Below are 26,340 nucleotides of genomic sequence, written 5' to 3' on the forward strand. Positions count from 1 at the left end.
ATGGCAGCGGGGCGGCAGCGAACCTCGGTGTCCGCCCGCGCCGCCGCCGCTGCCGCCCCGCTGCCCGCTAAATTCGAGGCCGAGGCCTAAAGAACGATCTCTTTCAGTAATTTATTTTGTATAAGTACAGCCAACATACAGTAAATATATATAAAAAATATCAAGTCTTATAATATTCTTTTTAGTATGCTTGCTATTATATATGTGTACACATTAATTATTTTTTGTTAATTTATTTTAAAATAACCATTATTATTTTCAGGAGAACGGCACAGCACCAGGATCTGTAGCAGAATTAGAAGAAGCTGTCAAACAACAGGTTAGTTATTAACTTTTACTATTAACATCAGATACCCCTTGTAAGACTGGATGTCAGACTTTCTGGCTTCTGACTGCCCGTAACGACTGCCAAAGATGTTCCTACCTCTGGTCTATAATATAATAATAATAATGTCAGAAAGACAATGTTCTAATTAACTAAAACTCTTTCAGGGTGAAAAAGTCCGCCAGTTAAAAGCGTCGACAAAAGACAAGTCAGTGTGGCAGCCTGAAGTGACCAAGCTATTAGAACTCAAGAAACAGCTCGAAGCTGCACAGAAACAAGCTGCACAGAAACAGACTGCACAAACGCAGGAAGATGTCAGTAACTTGGAGAAAGCTGTAGCTGAACAGGTGAGGAACCAATACTTTTTAACACGCTTATTTTTTTATGTATGTAAGAAAATCTTGGAATCTTAATTTGACCCACTTCCCGGTCTTCGATCAGGTTGAAATTTTGCACACGCTCTGAGTTCTAATGACAATACATGAATAACAAATAAACGTCATGACATATTGTGACCAATATGGCGGCTTCCCCAAGATGGCGGACTGGCTGTTACAAATCCACCCCCATGATATGGGTATCGAATGAAAGGGTTTGCTTTCAGGAATGCGAAAAAATAGTCACTTAAATCCAAAAAGTATTAAATAAAAATAATAGTTTAAAAACTAAACACTCTTTTAAAAATCACTAAATATTTCGGACATTTACTTTGATGAAAGAAAGCGTACAAAAAGAGTAAAGATTACATAAACGCTCCACGCTTTTAAACTATAATTTTTATTTGGTCAGTTATAGTCATTGTCGTCACACTCTTGGCAGAGTGGTCGTGGTCGTCATATCAGGGGTGGTAGCAAGCTTCACAATCCGTCGCCACTCTTCTCGCACTGTAGCTCTCCTTGCGCATTCGTGGACTGGACCATTGAGTGCCGTTTTTATTTGGTCAGCCCAACGCATCGGTGACCTGCCGCGCGCTCTTGTGCCTTCAACTTTCCCCTGCACTACAAGTCGTTCCACAGAAACGCCCTCTCGACGTGTAATGTGTCCGAAGAAAGTGAGTATTCGACACTGGACGATGGAAGATAGACGCTGCTTGACGCCGAGTTCTTGGATAATAGATGCGTTGGTCCGGAATTCTGTCCACGATACTCCAAGCATTCTTCTCCAACACCACATTTCCAAAGCGTCTATCTTCTTTTTCTCACTTTCCCTCAATGTCCATGTCTCTGCACCGTAAAGAAAAATGGGAAACACTAGTGCCTTAACAAGTCTCATTTTGGTGGCCGTTGTAATGTTCCTGTTTCTCCATATTTTCCTGAGCCGATCCATGGAGGACCTGGTGATAGCCATGCGTCGTTTGATCTCATCCGCGCATCCGCCTGTGTTGGTGATTAGTGTCCCAAGGTAGATATATGATTGTACGACGTTGCAATTCGCAATTTCAGTGACTTCGGGCGAGTTGTTATTAGCTCTATCGACAATCATAACTTTAGTCTTGCTGCGATTGATCTTCAGTCCGAAATCAAGGCTAACATGCTCCATTTTGTTCAGCAGGGACTCCATTTTATCTATGCTAGATGCAAATAGAGTTGTATCATCTGCATATCGCAGATTAGATATTTTGTAACCTCCTATAGCGATTCCGTCTGACCAATTCTCGAGTGTTATTCTCATAATGAGTTCTGTGTAGATGTTGAACAGAAGTGGTGATAAAATACAGCCTTGACGGACCCCGGCACTTGGATGAAAATTATGTGATGAGACGTCGTCTGTTCTCACCGAAGCTGTTCCTTCTTCATAAAGCTTCCTAAGAAGGTGAACTAGATGTTTAGGTGTTCCCATAGCCAAGAGAGTATCCCAAAGTATCGGCCACCTCACTGAGACGAACGCCTTTGAAAAGTCAACAAAACAAATATAGAGAGGTTTGTTAAATTCTCTGGCCTTCTCAATAATCTGGCGCACGTTCAAGATCTGCTCACGAGTGCCTTTCCCTTTCACAAAGCCAGCCTGTTCAGGAGAAATTTCCTTGGCTAAGTAAGACTTTAATCTTTCATTTAAAATATACAGTAGGATCTTGCTTGCATGAGATATTAGGGCAATTAAGCGGTAGTTGCTGCATATTTTAGTGGAGCCCTTTTTATGTAGAGGAACGAAGACCGTGTGAGTCCATTCTTGGGGCCATGTGCCTGTTTCCCAAATTTTGTTACACAAGGTATGAAAGATTTCGACACCATACTCTCCTGATGCTTTGATGGTTTCAATCGGTATAGAATCCCCTCCTGTGGCTTTTCCGCTTTTTAGGTGTCTAATAGCGGCTCTCACTTCGTCCTTCAGTATATCTGGCTCTATTTCTTCGTCCTTAGGCTCTGTTGAAAGATAATTATGGGCTTGAGGATCTTTAAATAAAGATTGACAATAGTCCCTCCAGGTTTCCGATATTGTACCTATCTCAGTCACCAGTACACCTTGTGGATTTTCTATAGCCCATGCTTTAGAAGAGTGGGTTTTCGTAATGGACTTTATCTTTTGGTGCAAGTCGGCTGTTTCGTGTCTATCCGCATGAACTTCAACCTCTGCACACAGATCTTGGAGGTACTTATTATGATCTCTTCTACATGCTGCCTGTATACGAGCTGATATTGTATTTAAGATCTTGATGTTCGCTCCTTGAGCCTTTAGGTTCCTTCTTTCTTCCACAAGGGCAAAAGTTCCATCAGTCAAAAAGCCGTACGGCCATCACTGAGTGAGGACGTGTTACTGTTTACCGCCGTGATTTTAATTCAAAATACATGCAAAAAGTGTTGTTTAAGGTGTTATAAACATACAAACTTATGCAATAGTGTACAAGTGACAAATTAGTGCAAAAACAATAGTGAACAGTGGACGATAACACAAGATATAACGTTTTAATACTTGCAAACGGACCGCAAAATTCAAAATTTTAACCAAAATTGATCTTTGGACCCATTAGTGTGAACAAAGGATTCGAAAGACGGAACAACACCCAACGATAAAGAATCGCAATACATCAACTATTTGAACCACAAGATCGACAGTTGGCGTAGCCTCGAGGCAACGTTCGTCGCGGCAGTAAGCTACGAGTTCTGAGTTCGGGACCCAGCGACTCAAACCAATTTTTTTATTTTTGTTCTTGCCACCTATTTTTTTTTTTTTTTTCCTGAAAATGTCTTCCCCGAGTATAAATCCGAACTCGGAGTCTCACAGATCTAGTAGATCAAACAAACGACCAGCTTCGTCTTCGCCACCACAACTATCCGAAAATATGTATATGTCTGAAGATAGAATTCGGAGTATAATTCACGACGTCTTCAAGTCTGAGATGAACAACCTAGTCGTTAAAGTCACCGAGTCAATGGCTGTTGTTCTAAAAGAGAAATTTGATGACATCAAGGAACAAATTGAGGGCATTGAAAGGTCAGTTAACTTCATAAGTGACGAATACGACGCTATGAAAACTCGCTTGGATACCTTGGAGGCTGGGCATAAGGAATATGTGAGGCGCTTTCATGAAATCGCTAGTAATAGTGGCGAACAAAAGGCGGCTATACTAGAAGCAAAAATAGATTCCATGGAACAACAGGCGTGCCAGTGCAACATTGAGGTCTGTAATTTGCCGGAAAAAAGAAATGAAAACTTGTTAACTATTACAGAGTCGATATGTAGTACCATAAATTCACCGGTATCGCACAATGATATTATATCCGTACACAGAGTGCCCCATGCGCGCCAACAGGATACTAAACCTAAGAATTTGATAGTCAAATTCAGGTCGCGGATCATTCGTGACAACGTACTTAGCGCCTATCGTAATGCGAAGAGCATCAAGTCTGATCAGATCGGAATATCAGGCGCTTCTGTTTCTGTCTACCTGAATGAACACCTGACTCTAAAGAATAAGGCGTTATTTCGTGAGGCCAAAATACTTGCTAAGAAAAGTGGATTTAAATATGTTTGGGTCAGAAACGCAACCATACTTGTGCGTGAGAGAGACAACGACAAGTCATTCGCGATTCGCTCCGTTGAAGACCTCAATAAGATCGTTGCTAGTAAGAAGAATGGTACAAATAGCGCCAACTAATGATTTTAAAGACACTATTATATTTTGTATTAATGTTTTTTCCCCCTGCTTACTGCTTTTATGTGTTAAATTATTTGCCTACACATACAATTCCGCTGTACTACGCCTATATTGCTGTTATTTCTTGTTTTTTCCTAACGACTTGTTTGTAATCTGCTTGCTGTTAATTGAAACTACAACTTTTCTTCAGTTTGATAAATATGTCCCATGTATATTGATTTTTAATTGCAAATTACTTAAATTATTTTTTTTATCATGTGCTTTTATACAATTTTACCGAGCAGTAATGCTCTGGGCTACAGGCTTAGAACTTCTGTTTCAATCCTATGTTCAAAGTATCGTACCTATGTCATTTCTTATTGTAGTAAGTTTATCAATCAATGGCTTCTAACAATATTATGATTTATTACTAGAACTGTAGAGGGATCCGTACGAAGTTACACACACTGTACATGAATATAATGGCCTGCTCCTACGATGTCATCATTCTGACTGAAACCTGGCTGATTCCCAGTATCCAAGATACCGAATTTATTGATGATCGGTACGTAGTGTTTAGGTGCGATCGCGATCGTTCTGCGACTAAAAAACATGATGGTGGGGGAGTGTTAGTGGCGGTGCTTCGTGGATTGCGGCCTACTTCTCTGATAACAACATTTCTTCACCCAGAGATCGAACATGTTGTGGTGCAACTACCTTCTTCCCAGCACAATAGACACCATATTATTAATGCTACGTACATACCACCGCGAACACGTGAAGAAATATACATACAATACCTAGACATGTTGCAAGACTTAGCAAACGCTACTACTAATGACTCCTACTTCATTATTGGTGATTTCAACCTACCGGACATAGCTTGGTCGGACCAGGGTAATCATGCAACTGCACAGGTCTCGAACTCAATAGGTCGAATATTGGTGAACTTTATGAACTTAATCAATGGCTCCCAATATAATACAACGAAAAATAAATTAGGTCGTATACTAGATTTACTTATATCTAACGTAGATTGTCAAGCCATATCATGCAATACTCTGCTTGACCCCGATAGCCACCACCCAGCATTTTCCGCTTTGGCTTGCTTGACTATGCAGTACGCTCCCCTGAAATGCCGCACGGTTCATCGACATAACTTCCATAAAGCCGATTACGATGCAATAAATTATGAACTAGGTAAGATTGATTGGGACATAACACTCTCTCACCTCGGATCTGAGCAAGCCGTTAACGTTTTCTATGAGTCGTTATACGGAATTATCAAATCACATGTTCCATTAACCAGAACCAAAAATTCAAGCTTTCCGGTCTGGTTTTCCCCTTCTCTCATAAAAATATTTAAAACCAAAGAGCGCGCCTGGATTAAATGGAAGATGTATAATAATCAATCGGACTACCTTAACTTCGCTAACTACCGGAAGCTTTTCCACAGAGAGGCTGTCAAATGCTATCACAAGTACATTGAAGCAGTCGAAGACAGTATTCCTAAAAATATAAAGTACTTCTGGACTTATATTACATCTAAAAAGGGAAAAGCTAATTATCTGGCCAGCATGTACTTCAAAAATGTTTCTTCTGATGACCCTACGGACATATGCAATCTGTTCTCCTCTTTCTTTTCTTCGGTTTATGAACCATCTAATTTCGACCCTGAAAACTGGCAGCCTTCCGACAGCCTTGCGGATAACTCGTCTTGTATATCTGAGATTTACTTGCCTGTAGAAGTTATAAGACTGAAACTGAAATCTTTGGATCCTTCTAAAGGGGCAGGGCCAGATGGCTTACCACCCAACTTTTTAATTAAAACATGTGACGTCTTAGGTAATGCTTTGTATATCATTTTTAATAAATGTTTGGGTGAGGGGGTGTTTCCAACAATTTGGAAACGCGCGTTTATTACTCCTATTTACAAAAGCGGTGACAAGAATAATGTGGAGAATTACCGCCCCATTTCCATTCTCTCCACTTTGTCTAAAGTTTTTGAGAGTCTTGTCCACAGTGCCCTGTATCCCCATATTCACCAACTTATTATACCCGAACAGCACGGCTTTGTCAAACGTCGTTCAACCACAACAAATTTGATGGCATTTACAAATTATCTTTTTGAAAAATTGGATCAACGAGTTCAAGTAGATGCTGTCTATACAGATTTTCAAAAGGCGTTTGACAAGGTGGACCATTCTCTACTATTGGAGAAAATAGCCTTCAATGGTATTCGTGGTAATCTACTAAGATGGTTCGCCTCATATATTTTTAACAGGACCCAAAGAACTGTGGTTAATGGTTATGAGTCAGAGCCAGTTGTTGTTAAGTCTGGGGTTCCGCAGGGTTCCATTTTAGGGCCCCTTCTTTTTGTTATATTTATTAATGACATTAAAAACTGCTTTATAAACTCCAATTTTCTAATGTATACAGATGACATAAAAATTTATAGGTCATGTAAAAATATGCAAGACTGCGCACTTTTGCAAGAGGACCTGGATAGGCTTTATGTTTACTGCACTAAAAATAAGCTTTTTCTTAGTCTTCCAAAATGTCATACCATTACATTTACTAAAAATAAGAAAATATTACATTATAATTATTTAATTAATAATGCGCGTTTGAACAGTGTTGCAGCCGTCCGTGACTTGGGTGTCACACTAGATTCACGTTTGCATTTTGATATCCATGTTGATAACATTGTGAATAAGGCGTATCGTATGTACGGGTTTGTCATGAGATCATCTAGTGACTTTGCGCGGCCCTCTACGTTCTTACTGTTATACAAAACTTTGGTACGATCCCAGTTAGAATATGCCATTCAAATCTGGAACCCTATATATGAAAAATATTGCTCAAGGTTGGAAATGGTACAAAAAAAGTTTATGCGGTCTATGAACTATAAGTGCTTTAATTCAAAAGTTCCATACGACCAGTTACTGAAGCGTTACAGCGTTCTAAGTCTGGAGACCAGGAGACAGCTTTTGAGTGTAATGACACTACACGGGTTATGTAACAATAAATTCGACTGTATTGAACTTACTAATCAGTTATGTTATAGAGTGCCCAGAAGTGTTATACAACGAGGGGTGCGCGCACCTCGACTATTTCACACTGGCACTTGCAAAACTAATGCTGGCGTCCGCGCACCTCTTCGACGCCTTGTTGAAACATACAACACTCATTTTATGGAGCTCGACATATTTACTCTCTCTAACCAGTTATTTAAAAAAAAAGCTATAGATATTTTGTCTAAAAGCCCATAATATGCACAAAATAATATTATTATAGTTTAATAAATATACCTACTTTAGTTAAACAGATTGATTAAATTAAGTTAAAATGATAGAAAATAAATTAAATTGAATTAGAATATAATAAACTGTATTGAATTAATTGAAATAATAATTCTGATTTAAAATTAAAATAAATAGAATTAAGAATAATGTAATTAAATATATTAAATTATATGTATACCACATTAATTATTATCTAATACAAAAGGCTCACGCAGAAGGCAATGTATTCTGTTAACTCATACCGCACTCCTTCTCTTCTCTTATTCTTATGTTTACATGTGGACATTGGAGTGGGTTACATGTTTGTGCAACTAGCTTTAAGTATTTTCTTGTATTTTCTCTAGCATGTAACTGTTTTTTGTCCCTAATAAAAAAATAAAAATAAAAATAGTCATCCAGTGCTGACGTTTTCGAACGGATGTAGTAGGCTTTGATTCTGCTACAGCGTTTTGGAGTAGCTCTTTAGCCTTCTTTTTTTGACGACAAAGAAGAAGTCATTGATAACAGAAAGTGTACTTTTTTTCTAAATCTATATACCTATATAAAAATGAAACCCGCTTCCCGTTGTCACGACATAACATGGAACAGGCTTGACCGATTTGGCTGAAAATTAGCGGGTACCTACCTCCCCGCTTAGACCCGGGAGAAGATTTTAGGATAGTTTTTGTCACCATCCGGCTACGGGACGCGGGTGAAACCGCGGGCGAAAGCTAGTTCTAAATAAAATTTCTTATTCTTTTATTTCTCCAGGCCAATAAAGTACGTCAACTCAAAGCGTCGACAAAAGACAAGACGGTTTGGCAGCCGGAAGTCAATAAACTCTTGGATCTCAAGAAACAGTTGTCGACCGCGCAATCCGCACCGGCCATCACGCAGTCGGCATCGGCTAATAGTGCTGATTTATCGGCGCTAGAGAAGGAACTTGCTGAACAGGTAATGTGTTAATTAATATCATCATCGCCCGAGCCTTTTCCCAACTATGTTGGGGTCGGCTTCCAGTCTAACCGGATGTAGCTGAGTACCAGTGTGCAACAAGGAGCGACTGCCCTATCTGACCCCCTCAACCCAGTTACCCGGCAACCCTATACCTCTTGGATAGACTGGTGTCAGACTTACTGGCTTCTGACTACCCGTAACGACTGCCAAGGATGTTCAATGATAGCCGGGACCTACAGTTTAACGTGCCATCCGAAACACAGTCATTGGTGTCCAAGATCATATACCAAAAATGTCTAGCTTCGGATGGTCCACCAATTAACTTTGAACTTTTCACTTTGATACCAATAAAAACGCATTTTTATTAGGAGCAAGATAACTGTATACTGAAAAGAAAACAGCCGATTTAAAATTTGAGAAAAAATGCTTGATATATAACTTTAGACTAAACTTTTGATTTAACATACTTTCTCATTAAAATTAAGTTTTTTTTTATGTAAATATAGATCTAGTTTAATTTAAATATAATGTACAGTGTTAATAATTAAGTCTTTTCTCTTTCAGGCCGACAAAGTCCGGAAACTGAAAGCTTCCACAAAGGACAAGAGCGTCTGGCAGCCCGAAGTGAACAAACTGCTGGCTATCAAGAAACAACTCGCCGACTTGCAGATAAACAAATAAAGCATTATTTATTTATTTATTGTAATTTGCTGTTTTATTTATTTCGTTATTTAACCATTTATGTAAACAGTAAACACTTGAAACAAGTAACATGACATAGTACAAAGATACTGCTTATTTCTAATGAAATCTTCCAGCAGACCAGTTTTATTGTATTTTGAATCAAATCAATATATCCTTATCTATACAGTGAATTTTTCAAATCGGTTCAGTAGTTTCGGGTAAAGGTAAGTAACAAAAAATCATCATCCTATCATGTACCTGATGTTACCTTATCATGTACCTGATGTTACCTTATCATGTACCTGAAATCATCATCGCCCGAGCCTTTCCCAACTATGTTGGGGTCGGCTTCCAGTCGAACCGGATTCAGCTGAGCACTAGCTCTTTATCAGGAACGACTGCCTATCTGACCTTCTCAACCCAGTCTCCCGGGCAACTCAATAGCCCTTGGTTAGGCTTGTGTCAGACTAACTGGCTTTTGACTACCCGTAACGACTGCCAAGGATGTTCAATGACAGCCGGGACCTACAGTTTAACGTGCCATCCGGAAAGGTACAAAAAATGTTTCCTCTTTATTATACATAGAGATGTAGATATCCTTACCTTTTTTATGTAAAACTAAAATAAAACTGCGAGTATTCGTAAGATTAATATTTATTAGTTATTTAGCACATACAATGCACTAGAATTAAATTGGTCCCAATATCGGTAATTTACAATAATATATAAGTTTTCGCAAACTTTCTGGAGTCTCGCATCTAATTTCCGAGCCGCCAAAAATTTTGGCGAGAACTAAACATTCGATTATTATTTTCATTTTCAATTCATAGACATTTATCATGATTTCATTCTGCTTAAAGTTTTATACCTAAAATCTATAATTCATAAACCGTCAGTTGCACAAAACTCCATTAAAGTTAAAGCTTCATTAAATCTATCGCTGACTCTTTCTTTGTCAACAAGATAAAAAGTGACAGCAATAGATTTAATGTATGAAGCTTTGTGCACATGACGGTTAGTCATTTTATATATAAAACACAAATAAATAAAGCACACTAAATTATTTTTGAATTATTGAGAACCTAACTATGCAGACTAATACTCCATTTGAGTAGGCACAATTAAATGTAAACAATCTTAATAGAACTTTTTACAGAAACTCAAACTACTGCCTTAAATAATGATTCAACAGAGTATTTTTTCATTTTCAGCCAAAGTTACATCAACATTATTTATCTTCAGTCTATGGGCACACTAAAAACGTATGCCCGTTTTCACCAACAATCTCTTAACGTTTCCCTAGTTGTCACTTAGAATAAGGGCTCCCCCAATTATAAAGGATATAAGGACATTTAAACTTTGGTGAAAACGAAATTCGAATTATGTGTTCCCTAAATGCTCTTAGGGGATCCCTAAGTTTAGGTATTTGTTGGTGAAAATGGGAATTAGTTTACAAAAACTTAACTAAAAAACTAGAAACATTAATCAGTATGGAAATGAAAGATTGTGCACGTAACGAAAAGACATTCAACAACCTTTGGGCCAACTGTTTAGTATATGTAAGTAATAGTTTGCAAGTGTCTACTCAAATGAAGTACACCTATAATATAATTTGTACACAACTATCACTGTTCAGCACACTGCATACCATTCAACATGACACCTTGCAACATACTCCCTGGCTCTTTCACATGCATTTTCACATGACTCTTCAATCCTGAAGCCTTTCTGAACGACTGCCCACACTGAGTACATATATACGGCTTCTCACCTGTATGACAACGGATATGTGAAATCAAGTCATTGCGTTGCACAAAAGCTTTTTCGCAATAAGAGCATTGGAATGGACGTTCACCGGTGTGAGTTCTACGGTGGTTCTTCAGTGTTCCTGAGGCTGCAAACCTCATGGGACAGAGGTCGCATTGATAAGGTTTCTCTCCGGTGTGTATACGTCTGTGTTTGACTAGAGCGCTGGATGTGGTGAAGCCGTTCCCACAGTCGTCGCAGACGAAGGGGTGGGCACCGCTGTGTTTGCGGTTGTGGGCGTCTAGTTCGCCTTTTGATACGAATCTGTAATATGAATTTCAATTAGATTTCAAAAACTCATGCAAAAGCGGACTCTCATTTAAAAGATATTTTATAGATTATAGATGTATAACTATAGATTAGTAGTAATATTAATCTGGGTTTAAGCTGAATAAGTTCAAACATAAAATAACTATTTTTTTTGTACATACAATTTTAAAGGAAACAGTTGTTTTCAGATAAACAGATGTATAAGCGAACTTGGGCCTTATACAGTTTAACTAGCTACTTTAATATAAAATACAAACCTCTTTTCACAACTTTCACATTTAAAAGGTTTCAATCCCTGATGTCTTCTCATATGTTGAGCCAAGTTAGTTTTCTGGCTAAACCCTCGTCCGCACTGCGAGCAGAGGAACGGTTTCTCACCGGTATGCGTCCGCATATGTTCCTTTAACGTACAGGACATAACAAACGCCTTATTACACACCGTACATTGATGTTTCTTCTCATTCTTATGACTATCCTTATGTAACTCCAAGCTCTCTTCGTTTGCAAAATTCTGACTACACACTTCACAACTTAAACCATTTTTCTTCGAATGCATAGTTAATACGTGATTTTCTAAGTATGCTTTGTACTTAAATTCTCTTTTACATATTTTGCAAATGTGTTTTATGTTGTCTGTCTGTTCATGTCTTTGTATGTGAGCTGCTAATGATGTTTTATTTTTAAATTTACGTAGACAGAATGAGCATTGGTACGTCTCTGTTTTACTGTCAAATGTTTTCTCATGTTTTTGAATATGAGTAGCTAGAGTCACCTCCGATTTGAACTCCCATAAACAAAACTTGCAAGTGAAAAATGGTGTTTTTTTTTCACCCAATTGTTTGTTTTTGTGTACTTGTTGGTGAATTCTCCAAGCATTCATTGTCTTAAACTTACGATTGCAATCAATGCATTCAATCTCATTTTGAATATCATCTAATTTATTTTTATTAACATTCTTAAATATTTTCTTGTACTTGTTACAGCTTTTTAGCTTTAAATGGCTTTTATATTTGTCTTTTAACTTAAATGTTTGTCCACAGATACAAGTATAGGTTTTTTCTTCATTTTTCAATGGTTCCTCTTTAGATTCTATGGGTAGAGTTTCAGATTCAGTTGCTTTGTCAAAATGATCTGCAAAATCTATTTCATCATTGAAATTTAACGTTAGTTCTTGTTTGACCGTGGGTTCAGTACTCTCAGGTGCCTTAGAATTATTTATATTGAAAAAACTAGAGTCAGCCGCTTCGTAAATTGAAGAGTCTTGTACCAAATTACTTTTCTTATCAAAACCGTTTTCTGAACTATTATTTCTGACATCACAAGGCGGAAAACTAACGTAGCTGCTTAATTTTTCCGTTAAATCATCATTTTCATCTTTTATTGAACATTTTTCGTCGATAATCGTCGCGTTGCTGTTGCTAATGGAATTTTGGTAAATATTGTTTAAGATCGTGTTTGAGTAGGCACATCGTCGTTTAAAAGCATCAGCCTTGCACATGACAGACTCACATTCACCACAAACCTGTTTCGGCAGAGCATCTTCTAATTTAACATGAATATTAGCTGTAAATGCTAAAAGTTCAAACAAATTGCGATCCCCATCCTCCATTTTCGTAAATAAGGATTTCATATCGGCACATTCTATTAAACAGACGCGGCATATTTTGTCGAACGTCTCCACACTTATTTCCATATTATATTCAATTAGGAATACAATTATTTTTGTTGATTTTACACGGATCAACTGACAAAGGACAACAATAATTTACAAAATGACGCGCTTGCGTCCTGCCTGCTGTCAAACAATCAATCAATTTCGATTAATGTCAGTATGTCAAATAAATAGTCGACTAAATAATATACTTGTGTTTAGTCGACTAAACCCCTTGTCTTCATTTTCTATAAAGATAAGCGTATGAAGATTATTATATAACGAGCAATTTTTATTTAGGATAGCTGCATGTGTGTGTGACTACACAAGACAGGAATAAAGCTAAACCAATATTTAAAACTTTTACTGCGCTAAGCTCTTTAGATCACCTACTATTAAAAAGATCCACCTTTTTATATCCAACACAAGTCGTCAAAGTCGGTTCAAAATAAGTTTCCTACATTCCGTTCACGTGCAGTGAACGACCTGAGTGCTTAGTGCGAGTTTTCGTGAATTTTTTTACGGACTCACATGAGAGCGCGTATACTAAGATTTGTATGGAACAAAAACAGCTCCACCTAGTGTCAAAAATTGGAACCTGTTTTTGTTCCATACAAACAGTGTTGCCAACAGTTGTAGAAGCTTACCACCAGAGTCAACTTTTAAAACCACCAGAAAACCACTAACAAAAATTTATCCCACACTTAAAATCACCAAATTCACCACTAAAAAAATATTGTTTATATTTTATTGTAACCTAAAACAATTTAATCATCCAAAGATGTAACTCGGCAACGATAGAAAATTAAAACAGACAAAGCATTACATCTGTTTAGCAATTCATCCGACCCGATCCGAATCCTTCACAAATTATAATCGGCGTAGTAGTTTCACAAATTGTTTAGTTACGCATTTGACCAATGAATGAGTACTTAATATAATTATATAGTAGTCGTTCACCTTTTTGTTTTGTAGATGCTTTTTTGACATTCCGTGAGACTTCAAATCTCCATAGTAACTCCTTAAAGTTGTACCACAAAACTTACATTTCGCTACTTGACCCGCAGTACTTTCAACATTTCGCCACTAAATAGGGGACTTAAACCACCAGTATTAGTGGAAAATCCACTAAGTTGGCAACACTGCATACAAATCTTAGTATACGCGCTCTCACGTGAGTCCGTAAAAAAATTCACGAAAACTCGCACTAAGCACTCTGGATCCAACTCTGATAAACTCTGATAATTTATCAGAGTTGGATCCAGGTTGTGCATGTCTACCCACAGAGCCCACTGCGGTCCACATCTTATCCACAGGTACCTATTTCAAACAGTATTCACCTGATCACCTCTCAACAGTACCAATGCAGTCTATAGAGTAGGTTTCAAAATCAATATATTTTATATAGTCTATACTTCTTTACCATTTACTTCTGTGCTATACTTATCTACTAAATCCTAAGGGCTCTGAAACTATAATGTGAAAATTAAATAACAATTGATTCGCAATAGTAGTTTTAACCCTAGCAGGCATTCTGCTACTAATATAAGAACAATCGTATGTCAATGACATTCGATTCGTTTGGCATTGGTCTGCCATTTGGTCTATACGGTAGTTTGCTCTGTTACTGTTACAGCCATTTTATCATCCCACTGCTGGGCACAGGCTTCCTTTCACACGGAGAAAGTAGTTTGCTCTACAATTTACAAAACGTCCGGACCCCTTGGACCTCCCGATATACTGGCCTGGTAAGGAGTTATGAATAAAAATCATCGGAACAGAAAATAAATTCTTTATTTTAATAATATCCAATTTTATCAGATTAACGTAGTCGCTTTGAGTAATTAAAAAAAAAGTGTATTTTATACATTTGCAAGTTTTGTTCTCTAAAATTTCACACAGAATTTTGTTGGAAGTAAAAAAAATATCATTTTTTATCTGTATTGAGATCGTAAAATACATCACAATGTTACATTGCCATTTTAAAATATTTTAAAAAGTATTGCCATGTTTTGAGGTGCTTACACCATAATTTGCCACATCGGACAAGGTTCGAATTAATAATAAAATAATAATTATATTTACACATTTAATTTAGTATTGCCAGACAGTGGGTTTCATTAATAATTTTGTAATCTGGCAACTTAAATTGCTTCAACGCGAATCTATGAAAATTTGAAGGTGTAAGTCGCCCTCGTATAAAAAATTTCTAAAACTTTATTTTTACATCTAAACCTAGTTTATTTATTTATTTACAATACACTGCACTGAGGTAACGACTTCTATTCCAAGTCTTTGTACTGTATTATTATTTCCTGTCTAAATTATTAATATTAATAATATCATCATACTGTCCAATAATTGTTTTGTCTAACTTTCTTTACGTATCTAAAAATCTATTATAACAATATCTTATATATGTAATAACTATTATTATTATTTATTATTAACAATGGTTTTCGATTATTGGCACGTCATTGACTCGAAATAATAATTGTATGGAACGGTCACGACCGCATCGGAAATGGTCTTTCTAAAGCGTTTAGGGAATTTATATCTATAGATATAAAGGCTAAAGCTTCCTCTTATTATCAAACCAATATCCTTTTAATATCACATACTTATTACTTGACCAACTACGATGCGGTAAATACAGAGAGGTAGCTGAAAAATACGGATACTTTAATACTAACTTTATTACGGATAACAGAAGAAACAAGGCCAAAATCTGTGTATTAAAAAAAAACATAAATATCTATAAAAAAATTTGAAAATCTATATAGATTATATGGTTCACTATAAATACTGAAAAAACTACCCCTTTTGCACAATAACTGATCCATACAAAAGAATACAATTTTTAAGACTAGGTTGTTTACCTTCGTTTTGCTTATAAACTTTATTTAAAAAAATTGAGCAGGAGGCAAGAAAACTAACAATCACTAAAAAGTGCCTTGACTTACACATTAATACGCAAATAAGTTTGTAAATTACCATTAATTAGTCCAATTATAAAAACAATACATAATATATATGCAACACTGACTTAAAAATAAAGTCTATAAGCAAAACGGCCATCTTTTATTGATACGACGCCGACGCTTGAAACGTCCTCGAACCACAACTGTATAAACTACATATTTAATTAAAGCATAATAATTTGAAAATAGAATAAAAATATCGATTAAAATAGTTTTTATGACATGACTTGCACGTCACTATAACTGTCACAAAAGCCCGCGAAAAGATTTTTCTGTCCAGCCTTTTCCCAACTGTGTTGGGGTCGGCTTCCAATCTAACCGCATGCAGCTGAGTACCAGTGTTTTACAAGGAGCGACTGTCTATTTGACCTCTTCAACCCAGTTACCCGGGCAACCCAATACTCCTTGGTTAGACTGGTGTCAGACTTACTGGCTTCTGTCTACCCGTAACGACTGCCAAAGATGTTCAATGACAGCCGGGACCTACAGTTTAACGTGCCCGTTAAAATACAAATGTTATGTATTTTATGCTTAAATAATTAAGTATGTAGTGAATACAGTTAGGCGACAAAAATTTCCTTCGGCCCTCTAAGTACTAATTTTTACGAATATATTGCAATACCTATATGGCAGTATTTTGTTTTAATATTTTTGATATAATCTGTGTCAAATATTGAATTTTTAGGAATACATTTCCAAATAGATTCTATCATCAACTAGGTATTAATAAAAATATTTGTTCTAGATTGTTCTATAGTCTTAGTAATGTTATTTTGTTCTGTGTTAAATTCAATATTTGAGACAATTTACTTTAATAGAGCTGCCATAGATAATACTATAAAACTTCGCAGCTGTGTTGTCCAACTTAAGCACTTCTTAACGAAAAAAAAAACATAAAAAATAAGCTATATATAGACAAAATGTATACAAAAATAACTTCATAATCACAATGACAGGCCTTTTGAGGCCACGGCTTAGAGTCAGGCCTATTTAGCCTTAGAAAAAGCCTTAGCCATTTTTGACTAAAACTGGCTATTTTGGTCTTAGGTTTTCATAAGTAATTTCATATAAGGCTACAAGGGCACTTCATTAAATAATATTTAAGGCGGCTTCTATCATAATATTGCTTTTTATCGTTGTATTTATATAGCCTAACTCTAGCCCGTGGCCTCAAATGTCACAGCTATGACAATTAAACTAGGGCAAATAAATTTCCGTCCTCGACAAAAATTTATTTCACCCATTTTAAGTATTATTGCAAAAAAAAAAACGTTTAAAAAAATAACAAAAGTTATCTTTTTTCTGTAGCGTTCCGTAGTTTGACTACGAGAACTCAACCAAAGAGGAATTAGTTCGGTAACTACACGATAGATGGCACTTTTTTAAACTAGATTACACTCGGCTGTGCGGCTTGATTTCTTTGCTCGTTGGTTTTGGGTAAAACAAACGGTTTGATGACGTCATTTCCTTATGCGGCGCTATCTGCGGAATTTTGAAAAAAAAAAAAAACGTTGAAGAAAACAAATTATAATTTACAAGAAGATTATCAAAAATATCTGCTACATGACATCTGAATATGTAGGTAGGTATATACCCTGCCGGGGCTGCGGGTTGTTCGAAAGAGTTACCGCGGCCCTGGTACATAAAAGGCCTACGACGGAACACGACGGTTTTTAGTCAGTAAAAGTCTGACACTCCCTCACCGCTGCTAACCCACAGCGGGAGGGGGCATTTGATGATTTTTGACGTCATTAAAAAAAAAGGTAGGTATGGGTTATTGGTAAAACACTAACAACCTTGTAGGACTGTATTACTAACATCATAAACTACAACTTTTGTTCTATGACTTTTTATAAAACATAATACATTTTCCAAAAACAAACCTACAAGATTTCATTGTTCTATCTAACACTTTTCAACTCTATTTTGCTGTAGAGATAAAATTTGCACGCCTCTACCATTTCTTTACCAACTAAAGGCCCGATCGAGACCAGTCGAGCGATTAGTTAACCTTAGAGGATGCGGACGAGTCGAGATTATCACACATTACAAAAAATTCGTTTGGTAGAGGGTTTGCATTTTTAAAATGAATGCAAGATCTTTATCTACCCACGCCTCCCGCGCACTGTGTGGCGGCTAGCATTGTTACTCAGCTAGGTGTAGGGATGTTTGGGAATCGTATGGCGTATTGACGACAGCCTTCCGAAACATTGTCATCACATCTAGCAAGCATTCGCACCATTTCCGTGTACTCGACATTTGAATATCGATATGCCATACTGGGCCCCGATTCTCCTAAGTTAATAATGTCAAAATCGAATAGAAATCGAATCGCAATATGATCGCAATAGCAGTTTTAACCATATCGGGCATTCTGCTACCAATAAAAGACCAATCGTATTCCAACGACATTCGATTGGTTTTCGATTGGTCTGCTATTTTGGTCTATACGATAGTTTGTTCTACAATCATATTGCAATCGTAAATCATTTGCAGACAAAATTATTCATTATTGAATGACAGAAAAGGACTAAAACGTTTATTTCAAAGAAAAAATAGCGGAATGCTTCAATCGTAATCGAGTCGGGATTGGATCGCAGTCGAACGTGAATCGTATGTCGCTTAAGTAAAATTAGGAGAATCGGGCCCCTGTAAAGATAATTACGTTCGCATTACCGAATTTCGCTACAAGGACACGAGGCGACGCGGGCGCATAAAAACGACTGACGGCCGCTCGTAAATAGGTCAAACCCCCCGAGCCCCGCTCCCCGCTCCCCTCCGCTGTCTTTTGTACTACTGTTTACCTAACTAGCACTTTCTTTTGCTTCCTATAGACTTCGTAAATTTTAGAGCGTACACTTGAAATATTTTAATTTTTCTGTTGATGAACTAAAATCTGAGAATTATTAAAAGTCGTAGAACAAAAGTTTTAGTTTATGATATTAGTGATATGGTCCTGAGAGATTGTTAGTGTGTTACCTATAACCCTGTATATCAGTGTAACATATCGACTATTTGCGGGTAGTAGATCCCTCGGAGCGAGGGTGAAACTGCGGGCGTACGCTAGTCCGACATCCATACTAATATTACAAAGCTGAAGTTATTTGAAATCGCAGATAACCGGAACTACTTGTCTGATAAAAAAAAAAAAAACAGTATCTGATAGTCTATGGAAGAAGGATTCAGTAGTTTCCATAGGACGCGGGCAAAACCGCTGGCAGAAGCGTGTTTATATTTTTAGTAAGATGTGAGGAAGGTATTTAAAAAACGTACCCCATCACTTAGCGCTAGCCTTTTCCAAGAAATCCATCTTCAACCGTAGCTCGATCAGAAACAGTTGTTTCTGCAGCGAAAATATTTCTTCTTTCTGTCGCAGCTCCATATTTAATATTTTCATTTTAGCTTCGTGCTCCCAAATAGCATGTTGTCTTTTAGCCGTGAAATACAACCTTAAAATAGATAAAAAAACATTGTAAATTAGCATTTTTTTAAGTCTTTACAAAAGACAACCCCCAAAACGCCCGCCCTTCGACGCTTCATATGTGTAATTGCTGGGAAGAAGAAATGGTGGAACAAACTCCCCAGCAACACATGTCTGTCTTTATGGTTTGAAGGACCGGTTATATACAAAATACGTTATACAAAATTATATATACTACATAATGGTAAAAATATTTATACCAGTAGGCTATCATTCAACATCCTTGGCAGTCGTTACGGGTAGTCGAAAGCCAGTAAGTCTGACACCACCAAGGGGTATTTGGATTGCCCGGGTAACTGGGTTGAGGAGGTCAGATAGGCAGTCGCTCCTTGTAAAACACTGGTACTCGGCTGAATCCGGTTAGACTGGAAGCCGACCCCAACATAGTTAGAAAAAAATGTTCGGAAGAAGATGATGATGATGATGTATAGTTTTAGAGAGTTTACCTACCTTTCTTCCTCGGTAGCAGTTCCGCAATCATGCTTGATCTGATCATCGATTTTCTCCTGCCTATCGTGTCCATTTTTTCTCTTAATATCGTCCAAATTGCTTAAATTTAATGGCGTATTTGATAGCTCGTTCAATTTCTGTAGGAAATTTTGTTGTATTCTTGCCTGTTCGATCGCTTGTAGGGGATTGGTGAGGATGGGGAGGGGAAGCGGGGTCAGGGGAAGTGGTTTGTGGGGAGGGGGAGTCGGGGAAGATTGGGGAATTATTTGTACTTGTGGCTCGAGGACGTTTGGCATCGTATCTTCGCTTTCGTTCGTACTTGATAGTCGGCCGTTTGACATCTGCAAGTGGGAATTTAGAATTTAATTGATGTTTGACATATGTATGAATAATGGATTTGTGTTTATTTATAGGAGTTGTAAGACTTGTTTTTATTATTTTTTGTATATTTGCTGAGTCATTATGACTTGGAAGGGATATTTTTGTTAGCATACAAAAGCAAAAATACTTCTACATACGAAGCATACAAAAGTTTTAAAATGCATACGTAATTAATTCAATTAAAGTTAGTGGTAACTTATATTTATAAAAAATTATAAATAAATATCGCGAGTAACTTTCAAAAAACTAATCTTGACTAAGTATTTCAACTGCAGTGGCCAACCACAGCCTGATTTCTACAAGTGGCAATTTATTTTGGTAGAAACGACCATCACAAAAATTACGAAGGTAGAAATGGTATTTTTTTTTGGTAGAATTTCCCAACCTTTTCAACACAATTTTACACACTCAAAATAGTCATATAATAAATAGTAAGTATATAAATAGTAGTGAATGTATACATAGTATTGTGGACTCACGTTGACCGGTACGCAGTCGTCATCCTTCACGCTGTGGCCTCCGTCCGCGCTCGTCGTTGGGTCGCCGTCCTCGTCTGAAAATGTTAATAGTGGACTTAAATCTTTTTAAAAAAGTGTTAGTTACTATAACTCAAGAATGTATGAATTTGGCTGAAAATAGGTGGTACCTCTCCACCAATTTAGAACTATTCGGGTAAAGGGCATAGTTCTTTCGGAACGCGGGTAAAATTCAGGGCGGAAGCCAGTATAATAATAATACAGAAGTGTGCATAAATATGGTTTTAGGACACAAACTTGTGATAGAAAGGATAAAGAAAAACTTTCTGAAAGCTCATTAATCTGTACTAACATTATAAAGAAGATGTGGAAAAATTTGTTTATTTGTACCATCGAGGCTCCCAAAGTACTGAACTGATTTGAACGACGTAAAATGACCTTAGAGTTAATTAATCTGTGAAAGATGCAATTAGTGTAAAAAATTACTTCTAAATCCATCAATACACTTTTTCCCAACAGTGAGACTCTGATATCTTACTGTGATAACAATGATATATAGTATGTTATTTACCTTTAACATCTAGAGGGTGTATATTCTGCCAGAGCATGCCGTCTAGCAGGCCGGGGGGCTCCGACTGGGTTTGCTGAAAATATAGAATGTTACATGATTATTTCAATAAAAAATAAGAAGTTGTATTAGATAATGTGCATTCCAAAGAGAAAAGACAATTTCATTGTAATCATAATCTGATTAAAACGCTGTGTTGCAATTGCAAATATCTAAAATTACGGTAATAAGTCTAATGTTGTACGTGTGTTTAAATGTTGTTATTACTCTTTAACGCTTAAACTACTGGATGGATTTTGATGAAACTTGGTATCAAGTATCAAAATAATATTTTGTTTGTTTCTATTTTATAGGCTGCGAAACTGTTGAACCGATTTGATAAATGTACATAAAGAGCTACCTATGTGCATCATATGCTTATTAACATTTGTAATATAATGTTAGCTGACTTGTAGGTTCTTTAAGGCGACGAATTGGTCAACTATAATTCCATAACCGGCACGCGCATCTAAGGCGCCAAAAGGGGTCGGAGCGTCTGAGCGGGGCGAGGATAACAATACGCGCGCTAGCTTATAACTAAAAGTCGTAAGCGACAAAATGGTTTTGTAATTTTATTATTTAGAAATGATAATTTGATAAAAATTCCTTCTACAATTTTAAAGCGTGTGTATATACTCAACTACTAAAAAAGTTAAGAGGCTTAAATCGGTCCCGTTTGCCCATAATATGTGAATCTCTTTTTAAAAAGAGGTATGTTTGATATATTTTTCTCTGTTATAAAAGTTACCTAATCATGTTTTGACGTCTAACAAAATAAGGTTTATATCATGAACTTTCAGGTAACCAAGTTGTATTTTGATCCGTTTTGTATTTACTGAGAAAAATTGAGATCCTTGGCGCCAAAAATTCCAATTCGTCCTCTTAATAAAGTAAGTCAATGTCCTTATGTCAAGATACCACGACCTTTTCTGGAAACCATCAAATGTCGGCTCTTGTTGTGTGTGCAGCGTAAAGGGGTGCCAGACTGAAACTCAATCCATCTTATTATAAAACGTGGTTCAAAAAAGTACCAGCTTTTGTACCACGTTTAAACCACCGTCTTAAACAAAGTTAGTGGACTAAACCTATTACTAAAGCGGGTACTTCTTAAAACCACGTTTTATAATAAGGTGGATTCTTTCTGGCGCCCACAGTATGCCAGGGCCGAGGTTCCTCGCGGGAACAATCCCTCAAGCGTTACTTAAAACTTAGGTATTACCGTTTTTTTAATAAAAAGTATATAAAATATAACGTACCTGTGTGTCATGCGCGCGCATCTTGCACTTCTTCTTGTAGTTCTCGTACCACATCTTGACCTGCGCCGGGGTGCGCGGCCGCTCGCCCCCGCACCGCTTGTTCACCTCCTCGCATATCGTAGACCACACCAACTGGAAATCAGTTGAAATACAATATTAATAAATACTATATTTTTCTTGCTTTTATATAGGGCCAGTGCAGAGAGAAGCGCACAGTGGTGATTTTTTTGAACTGACTTCCCAAAAAGTAGGAGGTTCTAAAAGACAATAGAAAATCGACTTTAACATTTATCGGGAAAACATTTGTCGGTTTGTAACATATCTGAAATGATTTGGAAAATTCTTACACTGCTGGGAACTACGACGGGAAGTGGGAAGAAGTTCTCCGGGACGCGAGTAAAACAGCTAGTATAAATTATTTTTATTGCTATCTTATAGGAAGGTTTGCTTTATTTAAGAGCGCTTCCACATTAGCGGATTTTATAGGAGACTGATGCCCATTTTCACCAACAATCTCTTAACTAAGTGACACTTAGAATAAGGGCTCCCCCAATTCTTAAAGGTTATAACGAACACTTAAGCTTTGGTGAAAACGAAATTCGTATAAAGTGTTTCTTACCTGCTCTTAGGGGATCCCTAAATTTAGGTATTTGTTGGTGAAAATGGGCATAAGAAGTCTGTCTTTTTGAGATTGAAAAGAGCTTTTAGTCGAGTTGCGAGAAATAGGTCCCTGAGGAAACCACAGGAAACAGATAATAACATAGAATACACATAAAAATAATCCAAGAAAAAAATAACTCACGTAATTATATAATTGGTTTTGTTGGTCCATTTATAATTAGGAATTTTTAAGTATTTTGTGTCGGCACTAGAAATGTATTGAACCTCTATGCAGCAAAATACTGTATCTATAGTGAACTCTATGGTAACTTTTTGACAACTACGCTTTTTAGTAAAACTTTTTTATGTAGACAAAGGAATGTCGTTATAGAGCCAAGGATTGAATTACAAAATTGATATTTTGCTAAGTTTGAATAATATAGGTAATAATGGAATTGCTGAAACTGATTAAAATAACAGTATTTATTAGTAATTGAAACTTTAGTGATAATAATGTTGTTTGTTTGTTTGTAAAAGACAGTAACTAATGCAGAAGGAATTTCTAAGATTCTTGTTTCTTCTCTATTTTCCAATGTATTAATTTGGGGGCTCGGTGGCCAAGTATCAGAGGTCGGACAGTGGATGGGACTATATACCTATGTCATACACGGAGTTCCACCGTTGTTTTGGGAAGCACGGGTAAATTGTGGGTCCCGTTTGTCATTTTAACATCTGTGACATTTGTCACGGGCAGTCAGAAAGCCAGAGAGAGTTTGAAAACTAGAGTCCAGTTAACTGGATTGAGGAAGTCAGATAGGCATGTCATGAAAAACACTTGAACTCAGCTGCATTCGGTGAGACCGGAAGTCAACGAAAAGGCTAGACGGATGATAAAATGGCCGTAAAAGGAGACATCTAAAGCTTTCTGTAATGCTATATAAAAGTAGAGCCATAAAATATAACTAAATAACTTTAACTATATAACAGTTTAAATAACTTTAACTAGTTTAAGATCAAAAATGTAAAATTGGTGTAAGTACCTTATAAAGATTTATTAAAACTAAACTAGGTAATAATGATAAGTACTGCAAACCTCTCCTACCTCTTTATGCTGATAAAAAATTCTATCTGTATTAGGTACATATGGAACGCAAATAAAGAATTGAATTGAATAGAATATCTATCTATCTAAAATTCCTCAGTCCCTAAAACTTACAGGCCAATCCAGGTTATTTACCAGTCTATCTAATTGCGCATCAGAACATGACACTCATGTTCAAGTAACCCAACACTGCATAGTTTATTTTATATTAGGTATAACTTGCTGAGTAGACACGGCTGCCTCGTGTCGACGTTGTTTATTAAATTATTGCTAATTCATATTATTTAAAACAAACGTCCTTGACATGAATAGCAAGGAATTATAAATATATTACAATTACAGAAATTATTTTAAAGATAATCTTCTTCTAGAAGCCACTAAATCTGACACCAGTCTAACCAAGGGGTATTAGGTTGTAAAACACTGGTACTCAGCTGCATCCGGTTAGACTGGAAGCCGACTCCAAAATAGTTGACTTGAGGCTTCTTCAAGGGAGCTTTATATCAAATGAGTAAATAATTAGAGCTTGAAAAAGAGGTTTTACTGCATTTAGGCATTGTTTCTGACTCAAACTTTTCATGTACTTTGTACCTATGTGTATCTTAAGACACCAGCGACTGAAGTGTGTGAGTGACATTTTTACGAACGTTAGTAGGTAGACCGTCAGTTGCACAAAGCTCCATTAAAGTTAAAGCTTCTTTGAATTTATTGCTGACTCTTTCTTTGTCAACAAGATAAAAAGTGACAGCAATAGATTTAATGAAGCTTTGTGCAACTGATAGATAGGTACCTTCACAACTGTGATTTTAGTTACCTACTGAAGTTTGAACCACATTCCTACGGAAGCAATATGACCTTACCGATAAAATCAGTCGTCATTAACCAGTAAGCGTATCGATAAGGATAAAGTTTACGTAACTAGCACGATAAATAGATTATCGCTATCAAATATATCGGAGTTATCTTATAAACAATAGATATGTGAAACGTTAGGAATTCAATTAGCCCAGCGGTTAAGATAAGAAAGGGTTATTTTTTCTGATGGTAGGATTAAAATGATTGAATCGATATTGTTAACTTGTAGGTTGTTTTTCATTTTTTCTAAATTGTTTTCAATCTTAGATATTTAGAACCAATTAAACATACCCGACGCAGTCGGTTCATGCGCTTTTGATACAGCACAACAGAAAATATGCCTTTGATTCTCTACAATATGATACCTAAAAGCACAACCTATGAGAGAGAAGAGCTGGTGGCTAAGTCAAAGTCGGAAATGAATCGGTCATAAAGTAAAGCAACCGTTGGCATGTTTGGTCCTTGGATAACCACCACCACCTTGTCATGACCAGTTACTCCGTGTTTCGGAAGGCACGTTAAATTGTTGATTTGGACATTTGTCATTCCCAGCTGTCATTTGGACATCTATGGCAAGCGTTAAGTGTGTCAGAAGCCAGAAAGTCTGACAACCGGAGCACAGGTTGAGTAGTTGCACAGTTGGGTTCGGGCTAGGCGGCTGGTTACCTGCTTGCTCCTATTGGTAGCGTTGTTGGAGCGCCCCTGACGCAGCACGTCGCGGTGGCGCGCTATCAGCTCGAGGACTGTTCGCTTCTCCAGCTCCGTGAAGTTCTTGGAGCGCTCCTTGTGGCCGCGGCGGGCGCGGAAAGATGTGGCTGTGCTGCGTGTTGACATATCACTCTGGGGAAGAAAAGGAGGTTGCTGTTACTTCATTATCACTACATTTGAATTTGACATAACCCATCAAATCACTCTTTCACTCTAAGGTTGTAAGAGAACCCAACACTGGGTTAAGCTCGCCGTTGTGCATAATCTCTCTGTTATCTGTGTCATCTGTGTATCAAAATGTGTGCAATAAAGAATAAACTAAACTAACTAGTACTTACAAAACAAAGTCGCTTTTTCTGTCCCTATGACCCTTTGTACCTACGCTTAAATC

At 37.0% G+C, this 26,340-nt stretch overlaps 3 protein-coding genes across 7 annotated transcripts in view; 1 reads left to right on the plus strand and 2 right to left on the minus strand.

The window, feature by feature from the left end:
* The window catches only part of LOC124643344 (methionine--tRNA ligase, cytoplasmic), a 30,679-nt gene extending 21,332 nt beyond the window's left edge, over positions 1–9,347 (plus strand). For all 3 annotated transcript variants that reach the window (XM_047182290.1, XM_047182291.1, XM_047182292.1), the window contains 4 exons: positions 263–319; positions 493–672; positions 8,456–8,638; positions 9,206–9,347. In XM_047182290.1, the coding sequence (XP_047038246.1) occupies positions 263–319; positions 493–672; positions 8,456–8,638; positions 9,206–9,322 (537 nt within the window). In that variant the 3' untranslated portion in view covers positions 9,323–9,347. The remainder of the gene's footprint in view (positions 1–262; positions 320–492; positions 673–8,455; positions 8,639–9,205) is intronic.
* Positions 9,348–9,963: 616 nt separating this feature from the next.
* Positions 9,964–13,191, minus strand: LOC124643489 (gastrula zinc finger protein XlCGF57.1-like). Its single transcript, XM_047182483.1, has 2 exons — positions 11,659–13,191; positions 9,964–11,395 (listed from the first exon to the last, which is right to left on the minus strand). Exons 1-2 carry the CDS (start codon positions 13,092–13,094, stop codon positions 10,951–10,953), a joined length of 1,881 nt encoding a protein of 626 aa, XP_047038439.1. The 5' UTR covers positions 13,095–13,191; the 3' UTR covers positions 9,964–10,950.
* A 1,637-nt stretch (positions 13,192–14,828) lies between these two features.
* LOC124643298 overlaps positions 14,829–26,340 on the minus strand; it is a 45,035-nt gene continuing 33,523 nt past the window's right edge. For 2 of the 3 annotated variants that reach the window (XM_047182223.1, XM_047182224.1), the window contains exons 2-8: positions 25,908–26,081; positions 22,685–22,816; positions 21,393–21,465; positions 20,807–20,898; positions 19,965–20,305; positions 19,307–19,482; positions 14,829–17,515 (exon numbers count right to left, since the gene is read on the minus strand). In XM_047182223.1, coding sequence (XP_047038179.1) covers positions 19,311–19,482; positions 19,965–20,305; positions 20,807–20,898; positions 21,393–21,465; positions 22,685–22,816; positions 25,908–26,075 — 978 coding nt within the window. In that variant the 5' untranslated portion in view covers positions 26,076–26,081 and the 3' untranslated portion in view covers positions 14,829–17,515; positions 19,307–19,310. The remainder of the gene's footprint in view (positions 17,516–19,306; positions 19,483–19,964; positions 20,306–20,806; positions 20,899–21,392; positions 21,466–22,684; positions 22,817–25,907; positions 26,082–26,340) is intronic. The other variant, XM_047182225.1, reaches the window with a different exon arrangement.

Source organism: Helicoverpa zea, chromosome 27 (genome assembly GCF_022581195.2).
Source record: "Helicoverpa zea isolate HzStark_Cry1AcR chromosome 27, ilHelZeax1.1, whole genome shotgun sequence".
NCBI classification, from domain to species: domain Eukaryota; kingdom Metazoa; phylum Arthropoda; class Insecta; order Lepidoptera; family Noctuidae; genus Helicoverpa; species Helicoverpa zea.

Excerpts from the sequence above, each read along its gene's own strand:
- LOC124643489 (XM_047182483.1), bottom strand. The coding sequence starts at position 13,094 with ATGGAAATAAGTGTGGAGACGTTCGACAAAATATGCCGCGTCTGTTTA. Across the intron at positions 11,396-11,658 it reads TGTGAAAGTTGTGAAAAGAG|ATTCGTATCAAAAGGCGAAC; the intron begins GTTTGTATTTTA and ends TTCATATTACAG.